Source organism: Diabrotica virgifera, chromosome 3 (genome assembly GCF_917563875.1).
Source record: "Diabrotica virgifera virgifera chromosome 3, PGI_DIABVI_V3a".
Taxonomy (NCBI): Eukaryota; Metazoa; Arthropoda; class Insecta; order Coleoptera; family Chrysomelidae; genus Diabrotica; species Diabrotica virgifera.
Genome location: NC_065445.1, coordinates 18568110 through 18591802, shown reverse-complemented (window position 1 = coordinate 18591802; position 23693 = coordinate 18568110). Strand labels below are relative to the sequence as shown.

General features: G+C 33.2%; 1 protein-coding gene across 1 annotated transcript in view; it reads left to right on the top strand.

Moving 5' to 3' along the window:
- LOC114328556 (hormone-sensitive lipase) overlaps positions 1-23693 on the top strand; it is a 68362-nt gene that overhangs the window by 3431 nt on the left and 41238 nt on the right. The window contains exons 2-3 of the mRNA XM_028277442.2: positions 9635-9821; positions 18325-18403. Coding sequence (XP_028133243.2) covers positions 9635-9821; positions 18325-18403 — 266 coding nt within the window. The remainder of the gene's footprint in view (positions 1-9634; positions 9822-18324; positions 18404-23693) is intronic.

The window sequence follows — 23693 nt, the reverse complement described above, 5'->3', positions numbered from 1 at the left end:
TGATGTCTGGTAGAAAGTTGGAATAGTGAAGAGTGATACCAGCAGCTACATTTAAGGTTCTACCTATATTAGCTAGTTTATCAGCCACCATGTTCCCTTTAATATTCGAGTGTCCTGGAATCCATGCCAGACTAATATTAACGTTATTTTCTTTCGCTTCAATGATGCCTCTCTTGGTCATGAACGATGAATGTTCTGTTTCCATAGAATAGGTTGATCTGCCTATTTTCTGTAAGGCACTTTTAGAGTCCGAGCAGATGATTGCTTGTTTAATCCCATTTTTCAAAATAATTTGGAGGGCATGATTAATTGCGACAATCTCAGCCGTACATATTTGGGTATACTTAGGTAGTTTACTGGTATAAGAATAGTTGATCTCTCGGCTAAAGACACCAAAGCCTGCTGATCCTTCATCATCAACCGAGCCGTCCGTGAAGAATTTGGTGTGACTAGGTTTATTTAGAATTATTTTTTGGAGTTGAACTGAGGCAAGTTCATTTGAACGATTAGATTGGATATTTATGATTGGAATTGTTGATAATTGATGGTCTAGTTCAAAGTTATGGCATGGGTATAAGTCACTTAAATATAAGTTGGGATAAGTACTTTTAAATTTGTTTTTTAAAAGCACTAGAAATGGAATACTTCTGTTTTTCCAATGATTTTGGTTCCTTTGAATTGCCAAGTCTAACAGGTCGAGAGCGGAAATAATTGGGTTGCCAATTAACATTAAATTTTTTAATATAAATTTAGAGCTAAGCCATTCCCATCTAGATTTAAGCGAGATCTGACCACTTTCACTTAAGAGAGCATGAATTGGGGTAGATTTCATGCATCCAGTTATAATTCGGATACTTTTGTATTTTAGTTTCTCCAATCTTTTAATTAAGGAAGTTGGACAATCGAAAATTACCTGGCAGCCAAAGTCCAGATGGCTCTGAATCAGACCATTGTGTACAATTTGTAAGGTTTTTGGATCACTTCCCCAATAAGTCCCACAAAGAGCTCTCATCACATTCAGGCCACGATTTACTTTTAGTTCTATTGAGTTTACATATGAATTCCACTTTAAGTTTTTTTGAATATTTACCCCCAGGTATTTGACTGAATCCACCCAACCAATATTCTGGTTACAAAATATTACGTTAGGGGGAGAGATTTTCGTGTTTCCTTTTGTAAATAATATTGCAGAAGATTTGTTCTTAGACAGATTTAAATTGTGGTCTAGCAACCATGATTCCATCTGAATCAATAATTTATTTACATTAATTACCAATTCATTAATATCACTCCCTCTAATCAGAAGAACCAAATCGTCTGCATACTGAATTAGTTTGCATGAAGAGGGGATTAAATTATACAGGGAAAGACAATATAGGTTGAAGAGGATAGGGCTTAATGGTGAACCTTGGGGTAGTCCCAGACTTGATTTTCTTGGGCCATGGGTTTGTCCCAGTTTGTCTTTGACAAATAGCTCTCTATCATTTAGAAGGCAGAAAATCAAATTAGCCAGTTGGGTTGGAATGTTATACTTTAATAATTTGGAATACAAGAGTGATATATTGACATTATCATAAGCAGAAGAGATATCTAGAAATATGCCAACAGTGTATTGATTTTGAGCGAAGCCTATTTGAATTGTTGAGGTGAGGTATGTAAGGCATTCCGTACAACCTCTACCCCTTCTAAATCCTAGTTGTAGTGGATTAAAAATCTTATTATGTTCCACAATCCACTCTATTCTATTCTTTATAAGAGTTTCGAGCATTTTGCCTACACATGAAGAAAGAGCTATTGGTCTAAAGTTTAACGGATTATTACAATCTTTATCTTTTTTGATTATAGGTAAAATTACTGATTGTTTCCACTGAACAGGAACTATACCCGTTCTAAGACTTTCATTGAAAAGTTGAATTAATAACAAAGATCCAACAACGGGAAGATTTTTTAACATTGAGTAGGAAATCTGATCCAAACCAGGAGCCGAGTCAGATTTAAGGGAGTTCTGAGGGAGTTCTGATACTCGTCGAGAGCAAATGGCGGTTCTAGGGCTTGAGGAGATCTAACCAATACTTTATTGACAGCGGAAAGGGGGGTTAAGCAACATAGAATTTCGTGGGATATAGGAGTAGAGGGCAATTGTGTATATATTGAAGGTTTCGAAGCCGATACCTTATTAATTTTCTCCCACACAACTTTTAGAGGAGTGTTTCTATTTAATTTACTGCAAAATAGTCTGAAACTATTTTTACGTTTTGATTTTAGGAATTTTCTTGATTTGGCTATATTCTTTTTAGCCTCGATATAGTTTTCCATTGAGGGGATATTTTTAAATTTTTTTAAGGCAGACACTCTCGCACAGACGACTTCAGCACATGAGTCATCCCACCATGGAATGTGGTATTTGGAATTATTAGGAGGGTGAAGCCAAGGTATTGTTTCATCAGCTACCGATGATATGGAGTTAGTAAAAAATTCGTAATCTTCCCTGGGAGAAGCTAAGAAAATGCTGTTTAAATTGTTATGATAAGTAGACCAATCAGCTTTCTTTAGATTTCTTCTTTTACATGAATGCGGGGGAGATTGAGGACATACACCTATCTGACATATTATGGGGAAGTGGTCACTAGTTCCAGTATCTGAAATAGTGGACCACTTGCCCACACTGGCTGCCACATCGACTGATGCCATTGTTAGATCTACTACCGACTTACTGCCTCCTGGGGCCACCAGTCTAGTTGGGGACCCATCATTGAGAAATACTAGCTCAAGTTCCTCCAAAGAATCAAAAATAATCCTACCATTGTGACTGTCTCTAGAACTACCCCATGCCTTATGATTACAATTTATATCACCCATGATTAAAAATGGCTTATTAAGTAATTTAACAAGGGAAAACCAGTTGGATTTGGAGATAGAGTTGTCTTGTGGACAGTATATATTAAGAATATTCAAATTAAAGTTAGGGAGAAATGTGAGTTGGAATTGGACATCATGATTGAAGCCTGGATTGGCAATTTGAATTTCCCTATAATCAATATTATTTTTGATAAGAGTAATTAATCCGCCATAGCCATCCTCTCGATCTTTTCTGATTATTTGATACCCTCTACATCTTATAACATGTTGGTTTGAGAGCCAAGATTCGCTAATAAGGATTATATCTGGGTTAAGGTTTTTTATAAGGATTTTTAGATTGTCAGAATTAGTGTTATACGAACGTATATTCCACTGAATAATGGTTATCGGAGTGTTAGGATTCATTATAAAGAGTATGTTTGCTAGACCAAGGAGTCAAAAGATCTCGAATCCTCAGGCTCGAGATTCTCTATTCCCCTCCGACCCTGGTTTACATTTGTATTGAAAGGTGATACACTTTTGTTTATGCTAGTCTTTAGATCTGCCATATTGTAAGGAATGGAGTATGATTTTGAGTTTATTAAGTCCCCAATGAAGGTCATGACGAGCTCCCTGTGAGATTGGTTCAGCATAGACATGGCCTGATTAAAATCCAAATGAAGTTGGGATAAAGATTGTGAGTTAGTGATTTGAGAATCAGAGTGAGCAGGATTGAATTTTGAAGTCGAAGGCTCATTTATTCTTCTACCTGATGGATTAATAAGTAGTCTTTGGTGGGAGATTTTATCATAACCTGTATTTTCTTGTATTGAAGGTCTTCTTCTTTTTGGTGGAGATTGAGTGACTTGACTAAAAGGTTTTGAATATTGAGCTGAGGCTGCAGACCCCCTCTCCTGTGGTAAGATGCCATTAGAATTATTCTGATCGCTATGTAAGGGGGGGAAATCGTTTATGTTTAAAGATGAAATATTATGGATCCTAGGAACCTGCTGACTTGCCTCATAGAAAGATAGATTAGAAAAGGACATTAGATCCTTAATATCTTTTTGTCTGACTCTCTCTCTACAATTACGACTATTTGATTCATGGTCAGAAGATTTGCAGAAAATGCAATATTTTGTACACGTATTAGATGAAGAATCCTCATGAGAAGTTCCGCATCTAGCACATTTCTTTTTTCCTCTACATTGGTTCGTAGAATGGCCATAAAGTAAGCAATTTCCACATTGAAGAACAGGGCTGATGAATGGTGTGACCCTCATTGGTAGTTGATATATGGAAATTTCTTTAGGAATAGTTTTTCCTGAAAAAGTTATGCTAATAGTTCCCGTGGAGACAAATTCAACCTTTGAATCCACTTGTACTCTCCGGTTCATTCGCTTTACACTTAATATCTTACATAAAGCCAAGTTGGTTTCTGATGCCTCCTTTATTTCTTCCTCTGTGAATCTTTTATTAACTCCCCTTACTATACCCCTACAAGAAATCTGATGAAATGGAATGAACACGTCATACCCTAGGGCTTCCCAATCTTTCCTCACAACGAAATCGTTGGCTGCTTTTCTAGTGGCAAATAATACCCCTATCCTGTTTTTACCTTTTCTACTGATTTTCGTGATGTCTTTAATTTTTAAAACAGAAATAGATTTAGCTATACTTAACACGTGGTAATCTCCAATATTTTTATCCTGACCCTGGACAAATACTTCATAAGGACCTATGTCGGTCTCCGAAAATAGTATTTGTTTTTTTCCTTTAGGACTTTTCTGAATAATTGGAGGTTGAGATTGACATTCATGTTGGTTGATTTTATTAGGAGGGTCAGGTGGTGGAGGAGGATCGGGAGGAACTTCTTCCTCCATCTTATGCGGCAGATTGACGAATTTAAAATCTATGCCAGTCGATGCAAATTAGAAATTAACAGGGAAATATAGATAGTTTTGGCCCTTACCCTTTGGATGAGTCGTCCGTTCACCTCGAACGATAATCACAGATTTGTCTATTTTAAGTTTTCTTCCAAAAAATCAAATGTCAAACACAACAAAATTCACAACAGATATTCACTGCGAAAAGAAGCCGAGGCTGTTCATCCCAGCGGACCTCGACTTCTTATCAACGATAAATAAAAAATTAACAAGAATTAACAACTGTTTTCACACTAAATTAGGTTTGATGAGGTTTTTTTAGCAAAAATTAAAAACTGTCAACTCTTATTTACTACATACAATTGTTTACGTTTGCATAGCATAACCTGCATCTTATTTTTTCTTCTTATTATTTTTTTGGACTATGGCCTTGACAATTATCCAGCAACCAGGACTAATATAATTGGCCAATATAATTAAAAGTGCGAATAAAAGTACAGAGCGTAGAAATAGAGGTCGCTTTGCCGAACTTGCACGGTCCCAATAGGGCAATATAAAAATTTACTTAAACTTGACTGACAATCTATTTTATATTTTTCTTGACATTAGTTCAGAACTGTCTATACTGTCATTACATAAATTAACAACCATAGAACAAGATTCACTTTTAATGTTGGATATTTTAACGTTTTTTACCAAAAAAAGTTATTACTTACGCATATCGATTATAAAATATCTGATTACTTTTCGAAAATGACTCACAAAAATAATGAAAAATACTGTTTTACTACAATACCATTGACTGTAACGGGTTAGTTTTAATTTAACATTTTTAGGGCCCTACATTTTTAGAACCCTGGGAATGTTCGATTGAAAATTCTTTTGAAGAAAATCGGCATCGCCGCGCTAAAAACTCCCATAAGGATTGTATTGTCGTATGTTCGTGTACTGTAAAGTCAAGGTGGGACAGAGTATAGGGTTACTGATAGATACTTGACATCATTGGGTCTTTCTAGTTCCTCCCCAAATAATTTCAGCTCATTTAGTCCAGTAAGCTTTCTCTTATTAGTGGAGGCTACATTTAAGTTTGGAAGGATTCACTGAGAGGTTCTTTTTCATACACCAATTCTCTATGTAATGAATCTCATCTGATCCACAACAGTACTGGGCAATTTTCCCCTAGTTACTATTACAATGTTTGCAAAACCCTGGACCCAGATTCCTTGGGCGCTTAGCCCATGAATCTGGTCATTGACAACTATGTACCATAATGATGGTCACACTATATCCCTTTAAGGACACCCCTTAGTGTAGCCCTCAGGTTTATGGCACTTTTTTTTCTTCCTCAACAGTGCACTTTGTTTAGACTGGATGGAGGTATTATTAAATAAGGCATCTTCTATATCTAAAAATGCAACAAGGGTGACTTCTTTCTGGTGCAAAATTCTTTTGAGTTCCTACACCACATTGTGCAAGGAGGCTTCACCTGATTTTCCCTCTTGATACACCCATTGCCAGTGATGCAGTGGGTTTTCATTGGGATTGTTTTTCTTGATGTGTTCATTCAAGATTTTTTCCATGGTTGTCAACATGAATGAAGTCAGACTTATAGGACTGAATGATTTTCCTAAGGTGTAATCTGTTTTTGCTGGTTTGGGAATAAACTCTATCCTCATCCTTCTCCAATTTTGGGGAATGTATCCCAGAGGATGAGTAGCTCTAAAGATTGCGAGCAGGATACCCGTAATTATATCCAGTCCCAGTAAGTATATCCAGTGCATGTTAGAATTTCATACAGTTTATCTATTATCACTTTGGCTGTTAATTTTAATGTTGTGTTTAATAAATTAATTTTTCTGTAATTCTCTGGGTCCGATTTGTCTCTCTTTTTGAAAAAAGGTATTAGGATTGGCTGATCAAAGTAGCTGAAACGTGTTTAAATTCAATCAATTTTAATCTATAATTATCTATATTTTATTTTTATGTGTATAATATCTATAATAATGTTATTTAAAAAATTTGCTTAAAAAACTTTAATAACAACTCAATGTAGTGTTCAAAGTACTAAGTTCTAATGTTCTTTATGACTCATCTCTTAATCTATACAAGGCTCATTTAACACTAACAGTTAATATATTCAGTAGAATTACTAGCGTGGCCTACAAACTTATCAAATCAACAAAACTAGTCAAAACAATAAAATAGCAGTTAAAAATAGTATAGAAACAAACTTAATCCATGTTTGATCAAAACCAAGTATTTGAAAGATTAATACTTAACTTGCTCATAATCATAACAAAATAGACTGCTATTTTATAGATTTTACAGCTTTTACCATAGATAAAGCCTTACATACATTCTAATTTATTTTTAAAGGTGTGGGTGCCTATTTCTATACAGTTATGTATTAAAAATATTTTTTAGCATTTTTGTGTTGTCCTCCATACTTTATTATTTCTAATAATATTCCGTCTTCACCTGGAGCTTATTTATTTCACATAGCGGCATTGCATTTCTTATTTATATAGTTCTCTGTTATATGTTATACTATTCTCTGTTATACTATTTTTTGGTGTTTTTCATCTTTACCCGGTGCTGTTTTTGCTTTTGACTGGTAGTTGTGGTAAAATGAATGGGTAATATTAAACTAATCTATTTCCATAGTTTTTATGCTAACCCCATTTTGTCACTTGTTAGATTAATTTGTATGCTTCTTTTTGGAGAGGAATCACTTACTTATCACACCGATGTTAAAACCAATGTCCTAAAGTTCTTGATAAGTGGCCTAATAATAAGAATTTAAAATAATGGGCAAATTTGTAACACAAACCAATTAACATTATAAAAACAACAAAGGGCAAAGGACATCAACATCATAAGTGGCTCGACAATCTGTTGTGGATCTTGGCCTGCTCGCAAAAAAGTCACCACTCCTGTCGATTCCTGGCAGCTTCCCTCCATCTTCTTCATGGTTGTCCTCTACTTTTTGTGCCCTGTGGTTTTGAAAATGTTAATCTCTTTGTGTATTAGTCTTCGAGCTGAATGTAAACGTTTATCTGAAATGTGTTTTAACAACTATATTAGAGGGATTGAGTCAGACCTAATTAATAATCCTAAATCCTTTTGGAAGTATGTTAATGACAAAAGGTCAGGTCATCATTTACCTAATTCCTTATTTTACCAGGAACATACAGCTTGTAATAGTCTAGATATAACCAAGTTGTTTATGAATTTCTTTCAGACCGTGTACATACCTAATAACAATCACTCTCAATTGCCTACAATTTCCGAAATTAAAAACTCAAATGCAAGCATTCATATACATCCTATTTCTGTTTCTGATATTTTTAATTGTATTAGCTCGATTCCCAATAAGCTCACTACTGGTCCAGATGGCGTCCCAAATTTCCTGCTGAAAAAGTGTGTTTGTACGATTGTTGTGCCATTATTTTTATTAGTTAATAAATCCTTGGAAACTTCGACGTTTCCGATGGCCTGGAGGGAAAGTTATATTGAACCTGTATTTAAGAATGTTCTGAAGGATAATGTTGAAAATTACCGTGGTATCTGCATCCAATCTGCTATTCCTAAGCTGTTTGACTGCCTTGTAGCTAAGCAGCTTTCTTGGTCTCATCGAAATTTACTATCTGAGTCACAACATAGGGTGGTCATATTTCACCTCTCCTTTTTAACATCTTTGTCAATGATATAATTGATTGCTTTCGTAATAGTAAGTGTCTAATGTTTTCTGATGATTTAAAATTCTGGAGAGTTATAGAAACGATTAGAGACCAAGATTTGCTACAGGAGGATTTAGACTGTCTACATGCCTGGTGTGTTCAAAATAGACTTAATTTAAATACCAATAAGTGCTCTTTCATAAGTTTTACACATAAGGTTGGGAGGGTTGAAACGAGTTATACTATATGTAACCAACCACTCAATCGCGTTTCTTCCATTAAAGACTTAGGTGTCATTATGGATGAAAAACTTTCTTTTGTAGAACACATTAATACTATTTCTGTAAAGCATCTAAGCTTCTAGATTTTGTTATGAGAAATTGTAAGTGTTTTTCTGTGGTAGCAACGAGATTCGGTAGTTTGATCTCATTACTATCAAAACCATATTGATACTGTCGAAAGGATCCAACATAAATTTTTACGTTACTGCGCATTCAAATCTTATCTAACTATAGTTAACCATGATTACTCAACTGTAGAGTCCCATCTCTCTCTACTTTCTCTCAGATTGCGTCGTGACATCGCTGGTGCAGTCTTTCTGCATAAGTTCATTAACGCACAAATTGATTGTCCAAGTCTCTTGCTCCAAATTGATTTTAATGTTCACTATCGAGCCCTTCGCTATCATAAAACATTCAATGTCTCTTACCACAGAACATCCTATGGTTGTCATAGCCCAGTCGATAGGTATATGGGATTATTGAATATTAGTAATGTTGATGTTTTCAATATTTCATTGGATCAACTGAAGAGATCTCTGGCTTTATGATGTTCATTGTTGTAAAAATGTCTGTTTCATTATTGTTAATACGTCTTGTTAAATTTAGTGTTATATGTTAGGTATATTTGTTACATCTTATATTTTAGGTATATTGTGATTGTTTGTATTATCGCATTGTATCTACTTATGTGTACTACTTTTTTGTGTTGATGCTAGTTATTATTATTATTTACTTTATAATTACACTTTTAATGGGGTTTTCCCGTATGATAAATAAATAAAAAATAAAAATAAATTAGTAATCTGACTAAGGACAAAGGACCTCTAGGTTAATTATAAAACAGAGAACAAAAACAAAAGAAATCACTCACTTTAGTATCAATTTAAAGAGACACTCAATCCCAAAATAAATTTTTATAAAGTAAATGCTTAAAATCTATATTTTTTAGGGACGTTGAATCTTGTTCACACCTTTTAACCAGTTTAGATAGTTGTCTAACACACTTAGGGACAATAATGTCATGGAGTGAAAGAGGCAGTCTTTTTGTTAACGAGGACTGTCCATTAGGTGACTTATTTTCAAAATATGGAGAGATTAATCAACATTGTTTCTATGGAAGAAATTTGGGATTTCAGGTAAAGTATTTTTCACTTCATCCTTTTTTATAACCTAAATATGTAGTACCAATAAAAATGAATGGAAACTCAGTGGTCAACACAACTCTGAGTGTTGCCCCATTGTTATCACATATAAATCGTTAAAACAGTGTATAATTGTTACAGTCTAGTCTAAGTTCAGCCTACTACTCTTTTAGACATTATGACATGTCTACTTAGAGACAACAGCGAATGGTATCAGGGCCCCAGTAACCGGGCGTGCAACGCGTGCGACGCACGCGGGCGTAACCCCAAAGGGGCGTCAAACCGAAGGTTTGATAAATAAGAAATACCTATTTATTTTAAATGAGATAAATCATTCTTTATATACAATTTTAATTATTTCATGAACAGCTAGAGAAATCTCAAAAATCAAATATTGTCTTATTACTGAAAAAAATAACTATTCCCGCCCTGAAATGTTGAACTTACTCCATCAAAACTATAAATATTACATTTTGTTGTTCCTTCATAATTTTTTTCTTTGAAGTAGATTGAATTACATTTGGCATACCATCCAATCGATTTTATGTTGTAAACTAAAGCGACACTCAAAATAGTCAAATAAACATCAAATCACACTCCTTGACGAATAGAAACATAAATTAACACCCATAAACGCAACTTACCAGTTTTACTGCAACAAAAACACAACTTGCTGGATCAAGCAGTTTTACTCCTATAAAGTGAATCTTTTACTGGAATTTATGATAATTACCCTTAAGTAAACAAAAATTCTCTATGAATTATGATTATGTATTTGACTTGAGTATCTTTTTCCTTCTCGTATATGCGTTTATTAGGCACAAACATTATTTACTGTTACTGGTGAACGGGTGGGTTCCTGAAGTGAAAGGTTTAAAATTTTATTTTATATTGGCGTTAATAAAATTATTACCTACGACTAGGTATTATTGCAATATCCGTTGGGTTTGTTCTGCCCTGATTTTAAACTTTTGTTTTCGTGTAAAAAATATTGGACCATCTTTTTTATTTGTTGTTATTTTAAGTGATGTGGAAATTAAATTAATTTTGAAAATGGTAAGTATCATAATCATAATCATTGCATAGAATAATAATAATTCATTTTAAATAGTTATAATCGGGTTTCCTCTAATAAAATCCACAATTTACAATGTATTTAAAAAAAACGTAAAAGCGTAACTTGGAACCATGTGGGAAACTTTTTTATTATTAATTTTACGGAAAAAATTTATTCTTTATAAAATGCTATGTATATACCTAGTCTAAAAACTAAGATGGACTCAAATATAAAATTGTGTCAATCTTATGAGTATCAAAAATATGAATTTCGATCAAGAGTACCTTATATTTCACAATATCGAAAATCATTATTATGAAAAGTTGTTTGGAATTAACTAAAAACTATGTTTTAATATGCAATTACATCCTTTTAATTGATTTTTTTTTCTCAAATTACAGATACCCAACGCCCTTTTCATTTAGTACGGATAATGCAATAACTCTTTTATTGTTATTGATTAATTAATTAATAATAATAATAGAGTTGTCACATTATTTGTAATAACTGAAAAGGGCTAATTATTAATAATAAAAGACTTATTACATTATTTCTAATAAATGAAAAGGACGTTGTTGAAAGGTACAAATAATGTACGATAAAAAGTTCTTTCTAAAATACCTTGCCTGGTCTAAAATCTAAGATACAACCATCAAATCCCATCAAATTTTTTCAATTTTATATGAGATATATTTAAAAAAATATGAGTTTCGATCAAAAGTAAAGTACCTTTCTAGATCACAATATTTTAGGCCTTTAGAACACAAGGGGTATAAGTGACAAGTTTTGAGAAAACAATGTTCAAAGTTCTAGACAACTTTAAAAAATCTAGGTATAGTCAGTAATTTTTTTTGTTTATTGTCATGGTAAAAGTACTAACTATTTATTAATTATTAACTATTTAGTAATTATTTTTTTGTCAATTTTACTAAATAAGCACAATTACTTACTAAAATCACTAATCACTAGTCAGTTGTGTCTGAGTTTAGCGAACCGACTATAGGAATTACTTAGCATGTTTTCAATGACATGTCATTTTTTATTGTTAGTTTATGTAGAAAGTTTGAAGCCACCATGGTTTAAGTGTTTGGGAGTACATTTTTGTATTTACAATCTGATTTTCTAAAATTGTCACTAATACCCCTTGTGTTCTAAGGGCCTCATTTCAATTAGAATTATGTAATTGCATATAGAAACATAGTTTTTAATGCTAAACAACTTTTCATAATAACTTTTCAATATTGTGAAAACTAAACGTACTTTGATCTTGACCGAAATTCATATTTTTTGACATACCTCGTACAAGATTCATAAAATTTGATATTTGGTGGTTGCATTCTGAGTTCTAGACAATGCAGAACTTTTTATGAAAAATAACTTTTTCTCGTAAAAGTAATAATAAAACAGTTTCCCATATGGTTCCTAGTTATGTAGACACCCTGTATAAAATTTGTTTGAAAACTTTGAAATGACAAAATATTATTATTTATTTACTTAAATGTATATTTTTAATTTAATATGCAGGTGCTTCATTAAGTTGCAAAAAAAATTTAAGGGGAAACAGATGTCGCCTGTCAAAATTTTCAATGTGTTTTAAATGTATTCATTTTTTTCGAATCCTGAGAAAACTAATAAGTATTTAAAAAAAAATTAAACGCAGAATCAAAGATAACGTTATTGCCGAGGGCCGACAGTCCCTTAAAATAAATAAAAAGTTTCTTTTGAATTAAATATTTGCAATTATTAAAAGTCACACTAAATTTTTTCTTTTATTTTCACCCCTGTAACTTATTAAAATAAACATTATAGAAGTTTTTAGGAAATTTCGGCCTCAGTAAAAATGTAGTCTTTCATTCAGCGTTTAAATTTTTCAAAAATATTTATTAGTTTTATATAGTAGATTTAAAGGGCGCTAAAATATGTCCCGCACGCGGGCGCCAATCAGCCTTGCGGGGGCCCTGAATGGTAAAAATGATTATGAAGGGAAAGATCCAAAGAAAAAATAAGTATAGGGAGATACATCTCCCTATACTTATTTTTTCTTGGGATCTTTCCCTTCATAATCATTTGAAGCATGTTGTACCTCTGTATAGTCACACGTTTGTGATGTATTCTGTCCACAATATTTGCAGAATTCTATATACTCACAACACGAATGAATTCAAGGTCCAAGCTTCCATTTCATAAAACAATCTGTATTTATTGTTACCTTTTAACTTACATTGTCTCCATTGTTCCATCGTATTGAGTACCTATATCGTCATTCATACATTCCTCTTTTGTCCTTGCAGAATTCTTTAGTATTTATTTACACGGTTCTAGTAGACAATGTCTTAGTCGAATGATGCAATGTAATGGAAAAAGGTCAACGGTGACCTCCATGGAGTCGGTTTGATTTACCTTGTACAAAATTTACTCTTAATTCTAGACAGATTTTGGAAATACAGTAACATTATGTAGGGTGTTTCATTAAAACTAAGGAAGGTGATGGAGCTGTAACTATTTTATAATGTAGGTAGGTAATTATAAGTTAAAATTTTATATTCGATTATTTTCAACTTTCAAATTTATAAATTCGCAAAGTCGGTTCGTTTGTGCGTCGCCGCTCGTGCAGTACTTGAAGCCGATCTACCAATGAACCCGTATGTAGTTTTGTCTCCTAAATCCAACTCTGAAAACGGCATTTCGATATCTTAAATCATCTTCGATATAACCAATCTCAAAGTCGAAATAGGAAGTGTATCATTCATTTTTTATACCCATTTATATTCGCTAAGTAGTGATATTATTATACAAATATACAGTAATATAGAAATGATGTTTGCTAACTGTAAACAAAGTTTTTATTATGATACTGAGGATATTCTTGTTAAATATAAATATTTATGCGGTCTACATATGAAACACCCTTTACCTATATTGCTCTACTTACTTACTTACTTAGTCCTAAGCCTTTCTACCTTTAGGTGTAAGGCTGGTGGAGTTGAGTTTGGCATTGTAGTCTCCATGCTTTCCGATCTTGCGCTAGGTTTCTTGCACTTTCCAATGTCAATCCCTTCTTCTCGACTTCTTTCCTGATTTCATCTACCCACATAACTCTTGGTCTCCCTCTTTTGTTTTTCCCCTGCACTCTCGTTTCGAACACTCGTTTTGTTAGCCTCTCGTTCGACATTCTACACACGTGCCCGAACCATCTAAGTTGTCCTTCTACTATTTTTTCATTGATTGGTTCTAGTTTTAGGTTTTGTCTAATTGTTTCGTTTCGTATTTTGTCTGTCCTTTTTCTGTTTGCTATTTTCCTCAGGAACCTCATTTCCATAGCATTGACTCTGGATTTTTGTCTTCCCGTCAATGTCCATGTCTCGCTGCTATACATGATTGTTGGTCTAACTACTGATTTAACGACTGCCGTTTTTACTTTTTCCGGTATCCCTTTTTTCCCAAAAAATGTTGTTTTCATAGTGTTAAATAAGCTTCCTGTTCGTCCCATTCTCTCGTTTATTTCCATGTCTTGTTTACCATTTGATTCGATTATTACTCCTAGGTATTTAAAATATTCCACTTGCTCTAGTTGTTTCCCGTCTAATTCTATTGCGTGTGTCTTCCTCGTATTTGAAATTATCATTGTTTTTGTTTTCTCTGTATTAATTTTCATATTTATGTTTGATAGTTCTTCTTCTAGGATTTCAAGATTGTTCTGTAAGTCTTCTCTGTTTTCTGCTATCAATACCATGTCGTCTGCAAATAGTAGCTCCGATAGTTGAGTCTGTTTCATTTGCCAGTATCCTAATGTTAGTTTTCTCATTCTTCTCTTGGCTTTCTTTATCGCTTCATCCAGTACCACTGAGAATAGCAGTGGACTCAGCACGCATCCCTGTTTGACGCCTTGACTTGTAGAAAATTCTCTGGATTCCTCGTTATTGGTTCTTACTGTATTTGTATTATTTTTGTACATATCCTTTATTACTTCTATTATGTGTCTGTCGACTCCCCTTTCTGTTAGTGTCTTCCAAACGTCCTTTCTTCGGATTCTGTCAAACGCCTTTTCCAGGTCAATGAAGCACATATGTATCTCTCTATTTTTCTTGATTACCTTCTCACTTACTTGTCTTAATGTGAATATTAGGTCTTGCGTGCTTCTGTCCTTCCTGAATCCACACTGTGTGTCTTCCATAGTTGTTTCTATTTGTGTTTTTATTCTTGTCTCTAGTATTCTTGCTAATACCTTCCCAGGGATACTTGATATGGTGATACCTCGGTAATTATTACAGTTTCTCTTGTCTCCCTTTTTGTGTATTGGTAATATAATGTCTTTCTTCCAGTCCTTTGGTAATTCTGCTCTATTTATGATATCATTCATTAGTTCTTTCATGCTATCCATTCCCTCTGTCCCCATGAATTTTATCATTTCCGGGGTGATATGATCCTTGCCTGGTGCTTTGCCCAGTTTTACTCTTTCTATTGCTTTCTCTAATTCCTCTCTTGTTATGGATTCCACTTGTTGTTCTTCATTCCTTTCTTGTATCTCCCCTATGTTGTCCTTGTCTACATGAGTTAGCTCTTTGAAATGTTCTCTCCATCTTTCCATTATTTGTTTTTCTTCTGTTAGTACGTTTCCATTCTTGTCTTTTATATTCGGCATCGTGTGCTCTTTCTTTTGTCTGAGTTGTTTTAATGCGCCGTAGAAGAGTTTTTGGTTTTCCCTATAATTTTTTGTCATTTTTTGTCCAAATATCTCCCATGACCTTTCCTTTCCTGCTTTCACCGCTATTTTAACCTCTTTCCTTTTTTCTTTATATGCTTCGTAATCTTCCGGGTGTTTTGTGCTTAGGTATCTTTTCCATTTGTCTTTTTTGTTCTTTATTTTCTCTCGTATTTCTTCCGTCCACCATTCTGTTCTCCTCATGTTAGTGTTTGCTATTTTTGCTTTCCCGCAAGTTTCCTCAGCTGCTTTGATTATGCTGGTTTTTAGATATTCCCATTTTTTTTCTATATTTGTATTTTTTGCCCTACCTTTCAAAGTATTATCTAATTTTTCTTGGAATTTCTTCTTATATATTTCCTCTTTTAATTTGTAACTTTTTATTTTTTCATTTACTACCTTTCTTCTCTTTTCTTCTTTTTCCTCTGTTGTTCTCATTCTCATTATTACTAGATGGTGGTCACTGCCAATCTCCGAGCCTCTTTTCACTTTCGTATCCTGTACTCTTTTCCATTTGTTGCTGCTTACCAAAAAGTAATCTATGATTGATTTTTCGTTTCTGCTGTCTTGTACTCTCGTGTATTTGTGTACTTCTTTATGTTTAAATTTTGTATTTGTTATAACTAGTTTATTCTCCATACATATTTCTATTATTCTTTCACCATTTCTGTTTAGCATTTCTTCTCCTTCTTTTCCCATGCACTCCTCTATTCCGCTGTTGTTGTTTCCGACTCTACCGTTTAGATCTCCCATTACAATTATGTTTTCTTCCCCATTATCAATTTGCATTTGGAGCTCCTCGAAAAATTTATCTTTCTCTTCCTTTCTTGCATCTTCATTTACTCCGTAGGCTGTTATTATTGTCCATATTTCTTCGTCCATCAGTTTAATTTTCACCGATAATATTCTCTGGTTAACATATGTTTCTTCTATAACGTGTTGTAGTCTATTCGGTGCAATTATTATCCCGACTCCTTCTTTTGCTCTCTCTTTTGTATCCGCTCCTACCCAAAGTAACCAATATCCTTTGTGTATTTTCTTAAGACCTTTTCCTTTCATCTTCGTTTCTGTTATTCCTAGTATTTCTATTTTTTGTCTTATCATATCTTCTACCAGTTCTTCCTCTTTTCCATTGATGCTTCTCACATTCCATGTTCCCATTTTTATCTCTCCTTTTTTCTGCAATCTAGCTTTCCCCTTTTTCCTATTTTCATCCTTGTTTACCTTTGCATCATCTTTTTCCCTATCGCTTTTCCCATTCATTGCCTTGGTTGTCATTGTTGTGGGTCCGGTCTCATTATTTTCTTTTAGTTTTTTGAAGTCCCTTCCCCGATATTTCTGTGAGTTAGTATAAGTTTCTCTTTATTATGGTCCCATTTCCACTCCTTTCCATTAATCTCCAGTTTCATATATCCTATCTTCGTAGTATTACCTTTGTCTTTTTCTTCTTTTGCCATTTTCCTAATTTTTGCTTGTATTTCCCTTTCCTTTCTTGTTAAATCTGATTCTATATACACCTTTTGTCCCTGTAGATTTTTCAGTTTTCCTTTGTTTTTTAGTACACTCATCTTATCCGTTAGGTTTTCCATTTCTGCTACAAAGATTTGGTCGCCGATCTTCACCGCTCCTCTCAGTCTGACCTCTAATTTCAGATTTCTTCCTATGAAGTGTTCTACTGACTCCTTTATGTCCCGCACGCGGGCGCCAATCAGCCTTGCGGGGGCCCTGAATGGTAAAAATGATTATGAAGGGAAAGATCCAAAGAAAAAATAAGTATAGGGAGATACATCTCCCTATACTTATTTTTTCTTGGGATCTTTCCCTTCATAATCATTTGAAGCATGTTGTACCTCTGTATAGTCACACGTTTGTGATGTATTCTGTCCACAATATTTGCAGAATTCTATATACTCACAACACGAATGAATTCAAGGTCCAAGCTTCCATTTCATAAAACAATCTGTATTTATTGTTACCTTTTAACTTACATTGTCTCCATTGTTCCATCGTATTGAGTACCTATATCGTCATTCATACATTCCTCTTTTGTCCTTGCAGAATTCTTTAGTATTTATTTACACGGTTCTAGTAGACAATGTCTTAGTCGAATGATGCAATGTAATGGAAAAAGGTCAACGGTGACCTCCATGGAGTCGGTTTGATTTACCTTGTACAAAATTTACTCTTAATTCTAGACAGATTTTGGAAATACAGTAACATTATGTAGGGTGTTTCATTAAAACTAAGGAAGGTGATGGAGCTGTAACTATTTTATAATGTAGGTAGGTAATTATAAGTTAAAATTTTATATTCGATTATTTTCAACTTTCAAATTTATAAATTCGCAAAGTCGGTTCGTTTGTGCGTCGCCGCTCGTGCAGTACTTGAAGCCGATCTACCAATGAACCCGTATGTAGTTTTGTCTCCTAAATCCAACTCTGAAAACGGCATTTCGATATCTTAAATCATCTTCGATATAACCAATCTCAAAGTCGAAATAGGAAGTGTATCATTCATTTTTTATACCCATTTATATTCGCTAAGTAGTGATATTATTATACAAATATACAGTAATATAGAAATGATGTTTGCTAACTGTAAACAAAGTTTTTATTATGATACTGAGGATATTCTTGTTAAATATAAATATTTATGCGGTCTACATATGAAACACCCTTTACCTATATTGCTCTAAACTTTCTTTTTTCAATAATCTAACATGTTTATTTTATTTTTAGTATTGCGATTCAATACGGAATGTCTTACAATTCATAGCCTTATCAATGACTTTGTTTTCTGAAGTATACTACAGCCAAGGTAAAGTATCTTATTTCTATGTGCAAGGTCAATAAATCTAAATTTTTTTGCTACCAACACGTGTAACATCATAATAGACTATAGACCGGGCAGTATCGTCGCCCCCGCTAGCGAAATTATTCCGATTCGATTTTTTTGCACAAACTTACTCAAAAAGAGGTCCTTATAACATATCCACAGGGGCCGTGGTCGAAAAATTGTTTAAACATTTTTTTTAAACAAATTCACAAAAATCATTTTTTTCATTTCGAACAATATTTTTTTAGATAATTTGGGCCATTCTGAGCAAAAAAGATCTCTTGTCATTTTTCTCTCAAATTGATTGTTGTCGAGTTATACGCGGTTAAAAAATTGAAAAATACAAAAATGGCCCTTTTCAATGCTTAACAACTCGATTAAATATTATTATGAAATTCAAAAAGTGGCCAAATTAAGTTTAAAACCCCTTCTTCAAGGTCCTGAAGAGATTCTTGTCATTATGTTATTACAAAGCTGCCATTTTTAATTATTAACAATTAGCGCTATAGTTCAACTATATCGTCGCCCCGTTAGCGAAACTATTTCGATTCGATTTTTTTGCGCAAACTTACTCAAAAAGAGGTCCTTATAACATATCCACAGAGTGCCAGGCGGTGGCTTGGTCGAAAAATTGTTTAAACATTTTTTTAAACAAATTCACAAAAATAATTTTTTTCATTGCGAACGATTTTTTTTTAGCTAATTTGGGTTATTCTGCGCAAAAAAGGTATCTTGTGATTTTTCTCTAAAATTGATTGTTGTCGAGTTATATGGCCATTTTTGCATTTTTCAAATTTTAAATCGCGTATAACTCGACAACAATCAATTTTAGAAAAAAAATCACAACAGGCCTTTTTTGCTCAGAATGTCCCAAATTATCTAAAAAAAATTTGTTCGAAGTGAAAAAATTATTTTTGTGTATTTGTTAAAAAAAACGTTTGAACAATTTTTCGACCACGCCACCGCCTGGCACTTTGTGGATACGTTATAAGGACCTCTTTTTGAGTAAGTTTGTGCAAAAAAATCGAATCAGCATAAGTTCACTAACGGGGGCGACGATACCTCGTGGACTATAGCGCTAATTGTTAATAATTAAAAATAACAGCTTTGTAATAAAATAATTACAAAAATCTCTTTAGGGCCTGGAAGAAGGGGTTTGAAACTTGGTTTGGTCACTTTTTTAATTTCATAATAATAATTTTTAATTTTTGCATTTTTCAAATTTTTAATCGAATATAACTCGACAACAATCAATTTTAGAGAAAAATGACAATAGACCTTTTTTGCTCAGAATGTCCCAAATTATCTAAAAAAAAATTGTTCGAAATGAAAAAATTATTTTTGTGAATTTAAAAAAAAAATTGTTTAAACAATTTTTCGACCACGGGACCGCCCGGCACCCTATGCATATGTTATAAAAACCTCTTTTTGAGTAAGTTTGTGCAAAAAAATCGAATCGGAATAATTTCGCTAGCGATGGCGACGATACTGCCCGGTCTATAAGTTTACTTACAGAAATCAGGAAACTCCTCTTATCTTTCATCTAATCGTAATAAGATATAAACATTTAGATGGTTATATAAAAAAAAATTATAAACATTCTATAAATAACACAATTTAGCGAGATAAAACGATGAAATATTTATAAATTAACATTCCAAACTTAAGAAAAATAAAAGAAGTTATGCTAAACGTAAAATTGGAAAAAATCCTTTGTAAAAGGTATAACATTTTATTAAAATCCCTTTAAAGGGCTACATCACAACAAAACGTTTTCGATTTTTATAAAAAATCATCATCAGTGTTAGATCTAAAAATAAGTATAACCGATTTAAGGCTATGGGTACATAATTCGCAAATATTTTACGTGTATTCCTACTTTTTCTGTCTTTACACGGCAAATTACGTGTAGTAAAATTCACACTGGTATGGATATGTAAACATTACTAGAATGTCATTCTACTTGAAAATGTCATCATTAATTTAAAGAGATGGGTTTTGAATGTTCTTGGATAACTGTTATTTTTATAATTGGAAATTATTAATTCAGTTAATAAATGTGATAATTTTTTCACTAACTATGTATTCAGTGATTGTAATAATTTATTTGTACAACAAAGACTAATACTCAATCGAGAAAAGGAGAAAAGTGTTAAAGTGATTTTTTAATAATATATTGTTATGGAACGCTTACAATTTAGAACATCTTTAACAACAAAATAATTGGATCACAGGATATATTATCCTGATGTATTCTCTGCTTGGATCTTCCACAAATAATACACAATAAATAACTTTTTATTAAGTTCACATCTTAAATCAATTATTTATCAAATACACTATATTTCAATAATATTTAATCAATAACTCAACATATTCCCGATGCAATGTCAAATATTTAAAATTGTCACTGATTGTCAGTGTCTGACTGACAATATATGCTGACAAAATTATATTCGGCTGAGTGCGTTGTAAGACAAAGATAGATTTGGAAAATATTACACGGCATTGTGTTTATTTTTTTCGAATCTTGAAAAAACCAATAAATATTTTTGAAAAATTTAAACGCAGAATGAAAGACTAAATTATTACCGAGGGCCGAAAGTCCCTTAGAATAAATAAAAAGTTTATTTTTAATGATATATTTGAAATTAAAAATCACACTAAATTTTCCCTTAGTTTTTCACCCCTGTAACTTATTAAAATAAACATTATAGAAGTTCTCAGGGACTTTCGGCCCTCGCTAATAACGTGATCTTTCATTCTGCGTTTAAATTTTTCAAAAATACTTATTAGTTTTCTCAGGATTCGAAAAAAATGAATCCCCATTTGAATAGCATTGCAGCCGAAAATACGTACCGATCCTCTTAATGAATATAAAGTTGTTATTTAAATTTTGACTAAGGTTAGAGCAAGTTGGTTATACTTACAAACTGGATGCTAGCTGAGCCACAAAAGAAAAATATCCGGGTAAAAACCCTTTAAATACAATATCGATGCGTTAAAAGTGCATACTTCAACAAAAAGCCTAATGATGGTCACATGGCAACTAGGATAATGCCCTAAGGTGATGTATTGAAATTTCCCAACACGTGGGATCCAAATTGAGTTATTTACATTTCAATGACTTAATGGCAACTGAATGCGAAATGAGTGATGTTTCTGAAATGTGTCAAAAGACAGACGGACAACGTGACGTAGAAGTTACCCTGTATTACCACAGCCAACTAATTGTAGTAAAAGATTTTTTTCAAAAGATTTTTTTTGTTATTACTGTGTAAAATTTTTTTTAAAAAATCTTTTACTACACTTAGTTGGCTGTGGTAATACAGGGTAACTTCTACGTCACGTTGTCCGTCTGTCTTTTGACACCTTTCAGAAACATCACTCATTTCGCATTCAGTTGCTATTAAATCATTGAAATGTAAATAACTCAATTTGGATCCCACGTGTTGGGAAATTTCAATACATCACCTTAGGGCATTATCCTAGTTGCCATGTGACCATCATTAGGCTTTTTGTTGAAGTATGCACTTTTAACGCCTCGATATTTTATTTAAAGGGTTTTACCCGGATATTTTTCTTTTGTGGCTCAGCTAGCATCCAGTTTGTAAGTATTAACCAACTTGCTCTAACCTTAGTCAAAATTTAAATAACAACTTTATATTCATTAAATCGGTTATACTTATTTTTAGATCTAACACTGATGATGATTTTTTATAAAAATCGAAAACGTTTTGTTGTGATGTAGCCCTTTAAAGGGATTTTAATAAAATTTTATACCATTTACAAAGGATTTTTTCCAATTTTGTGATTGATGGTATACAGCCAACTACAGGAAAAACATTTCCTTTTCCTTGTGGATTTTTTATGCTAAACGCTTTTATACATTTGATATTTGTGTAAGCCAGGAAAATAAGGAAATATTAAGGGTATGATGTTCTGAAATGATTAACTGCATCAATTTTGATATAAGTGGCTGAGCTAGGGAGTAATATGCTCTATCTCCTGACATGATTCTAGCAGCTAGCTGCTACTTTTTTTCATGGCTGTTTTCGGCTGTTATCACAGTTTCCAAATGTTTGAATTCTTTGACAACTTGGGAATTGTATTCATTTGTCCTAATGTATTGTCTAATTCATAGTCTTGGATTTTTGGTCCATGCTACCATATACCTGGTCTTATCGTCCTTGGTCTTAAGGCCAATTTCCCTGACCCTGCGTTCAAAAGGGGTAAAATGAAAGTAGGAAGTAGTCAAACTGCCTCAGTCATGGTAGTTCAGTTTCAACCCGATCCAAGATCATTTCCTCTGCGCCTTGAGCTGGTACTGATGATACCTGCTGTTCTTCATCAAGGAGGGATAGGAAATAGAAAACTAGATTTTGAAAGGATAAACGGATGGGACATGGTTTCTCTCAGTAAGGAATTAAAAGCAAAGCATGGCTAGCGTGGGCAGGATCAATGACTATGATGAGTTACAAAAAGGTGTCCCTCCAAGTACCTACCTACCGTAAAAAGTTAAAAGCTTTTAGTCCGATATACACATGTATTTTTTAAATTCAAAGATATGTAATGTATTGTGTCCAGAAAGGGTATCGGGATTTTATTATTCGCAGCAAGTGAAAAAAATATAGATAATCAAATACATAGGTTGTTTATGTTTTATTTTGCAGATAACGGACTACAAAATTGTGTAGAAAAAATAGTTTTGTTTATATTTCGTTTGGAAATGGCGTGATACCCAGTTTTTTTAACCCAGTTTTAACCCAGAAGATTACAACAGCCTTTATACAGGGCTGTTCAGTGAGAAAGCAGAAAAATACAGTCTTCAAATGCATTATTAAATAACAGTGTTATTTAGTATTGCATTTGAAGTGTCATTTTTATTGCATGAGGTTACTTAATATTGTTGTTTTTTATCGATTCTTCTTGTTAGTGTGCCTCATCTATAAGGACATTGGCGATCATCACGGTTATCTTTACTCTTTTTGCAACAGTTTTGAAGAGCTCTTTTGTTTTTCCACTCCACTGCTTTAAATTTTTCAACCAGTACGTTCGTTGTCTCCCCGGTTCTCGTTTACCTTCCGTTTGCCCTTGTATAATAAATTGCATCAACTGATATTTTTCATTTCTTAGTATGTGACTAGAGTAGCTCATTGTTCTTTCCTTCATCTTCATAAAATCCTCAAGTCGGCAATTTGTTTCCAGTTTCGCTTCTCGGCGATTGTCAATGTAAACAAACACTTATCACTCTGCTAGTGGCAATTTCGAA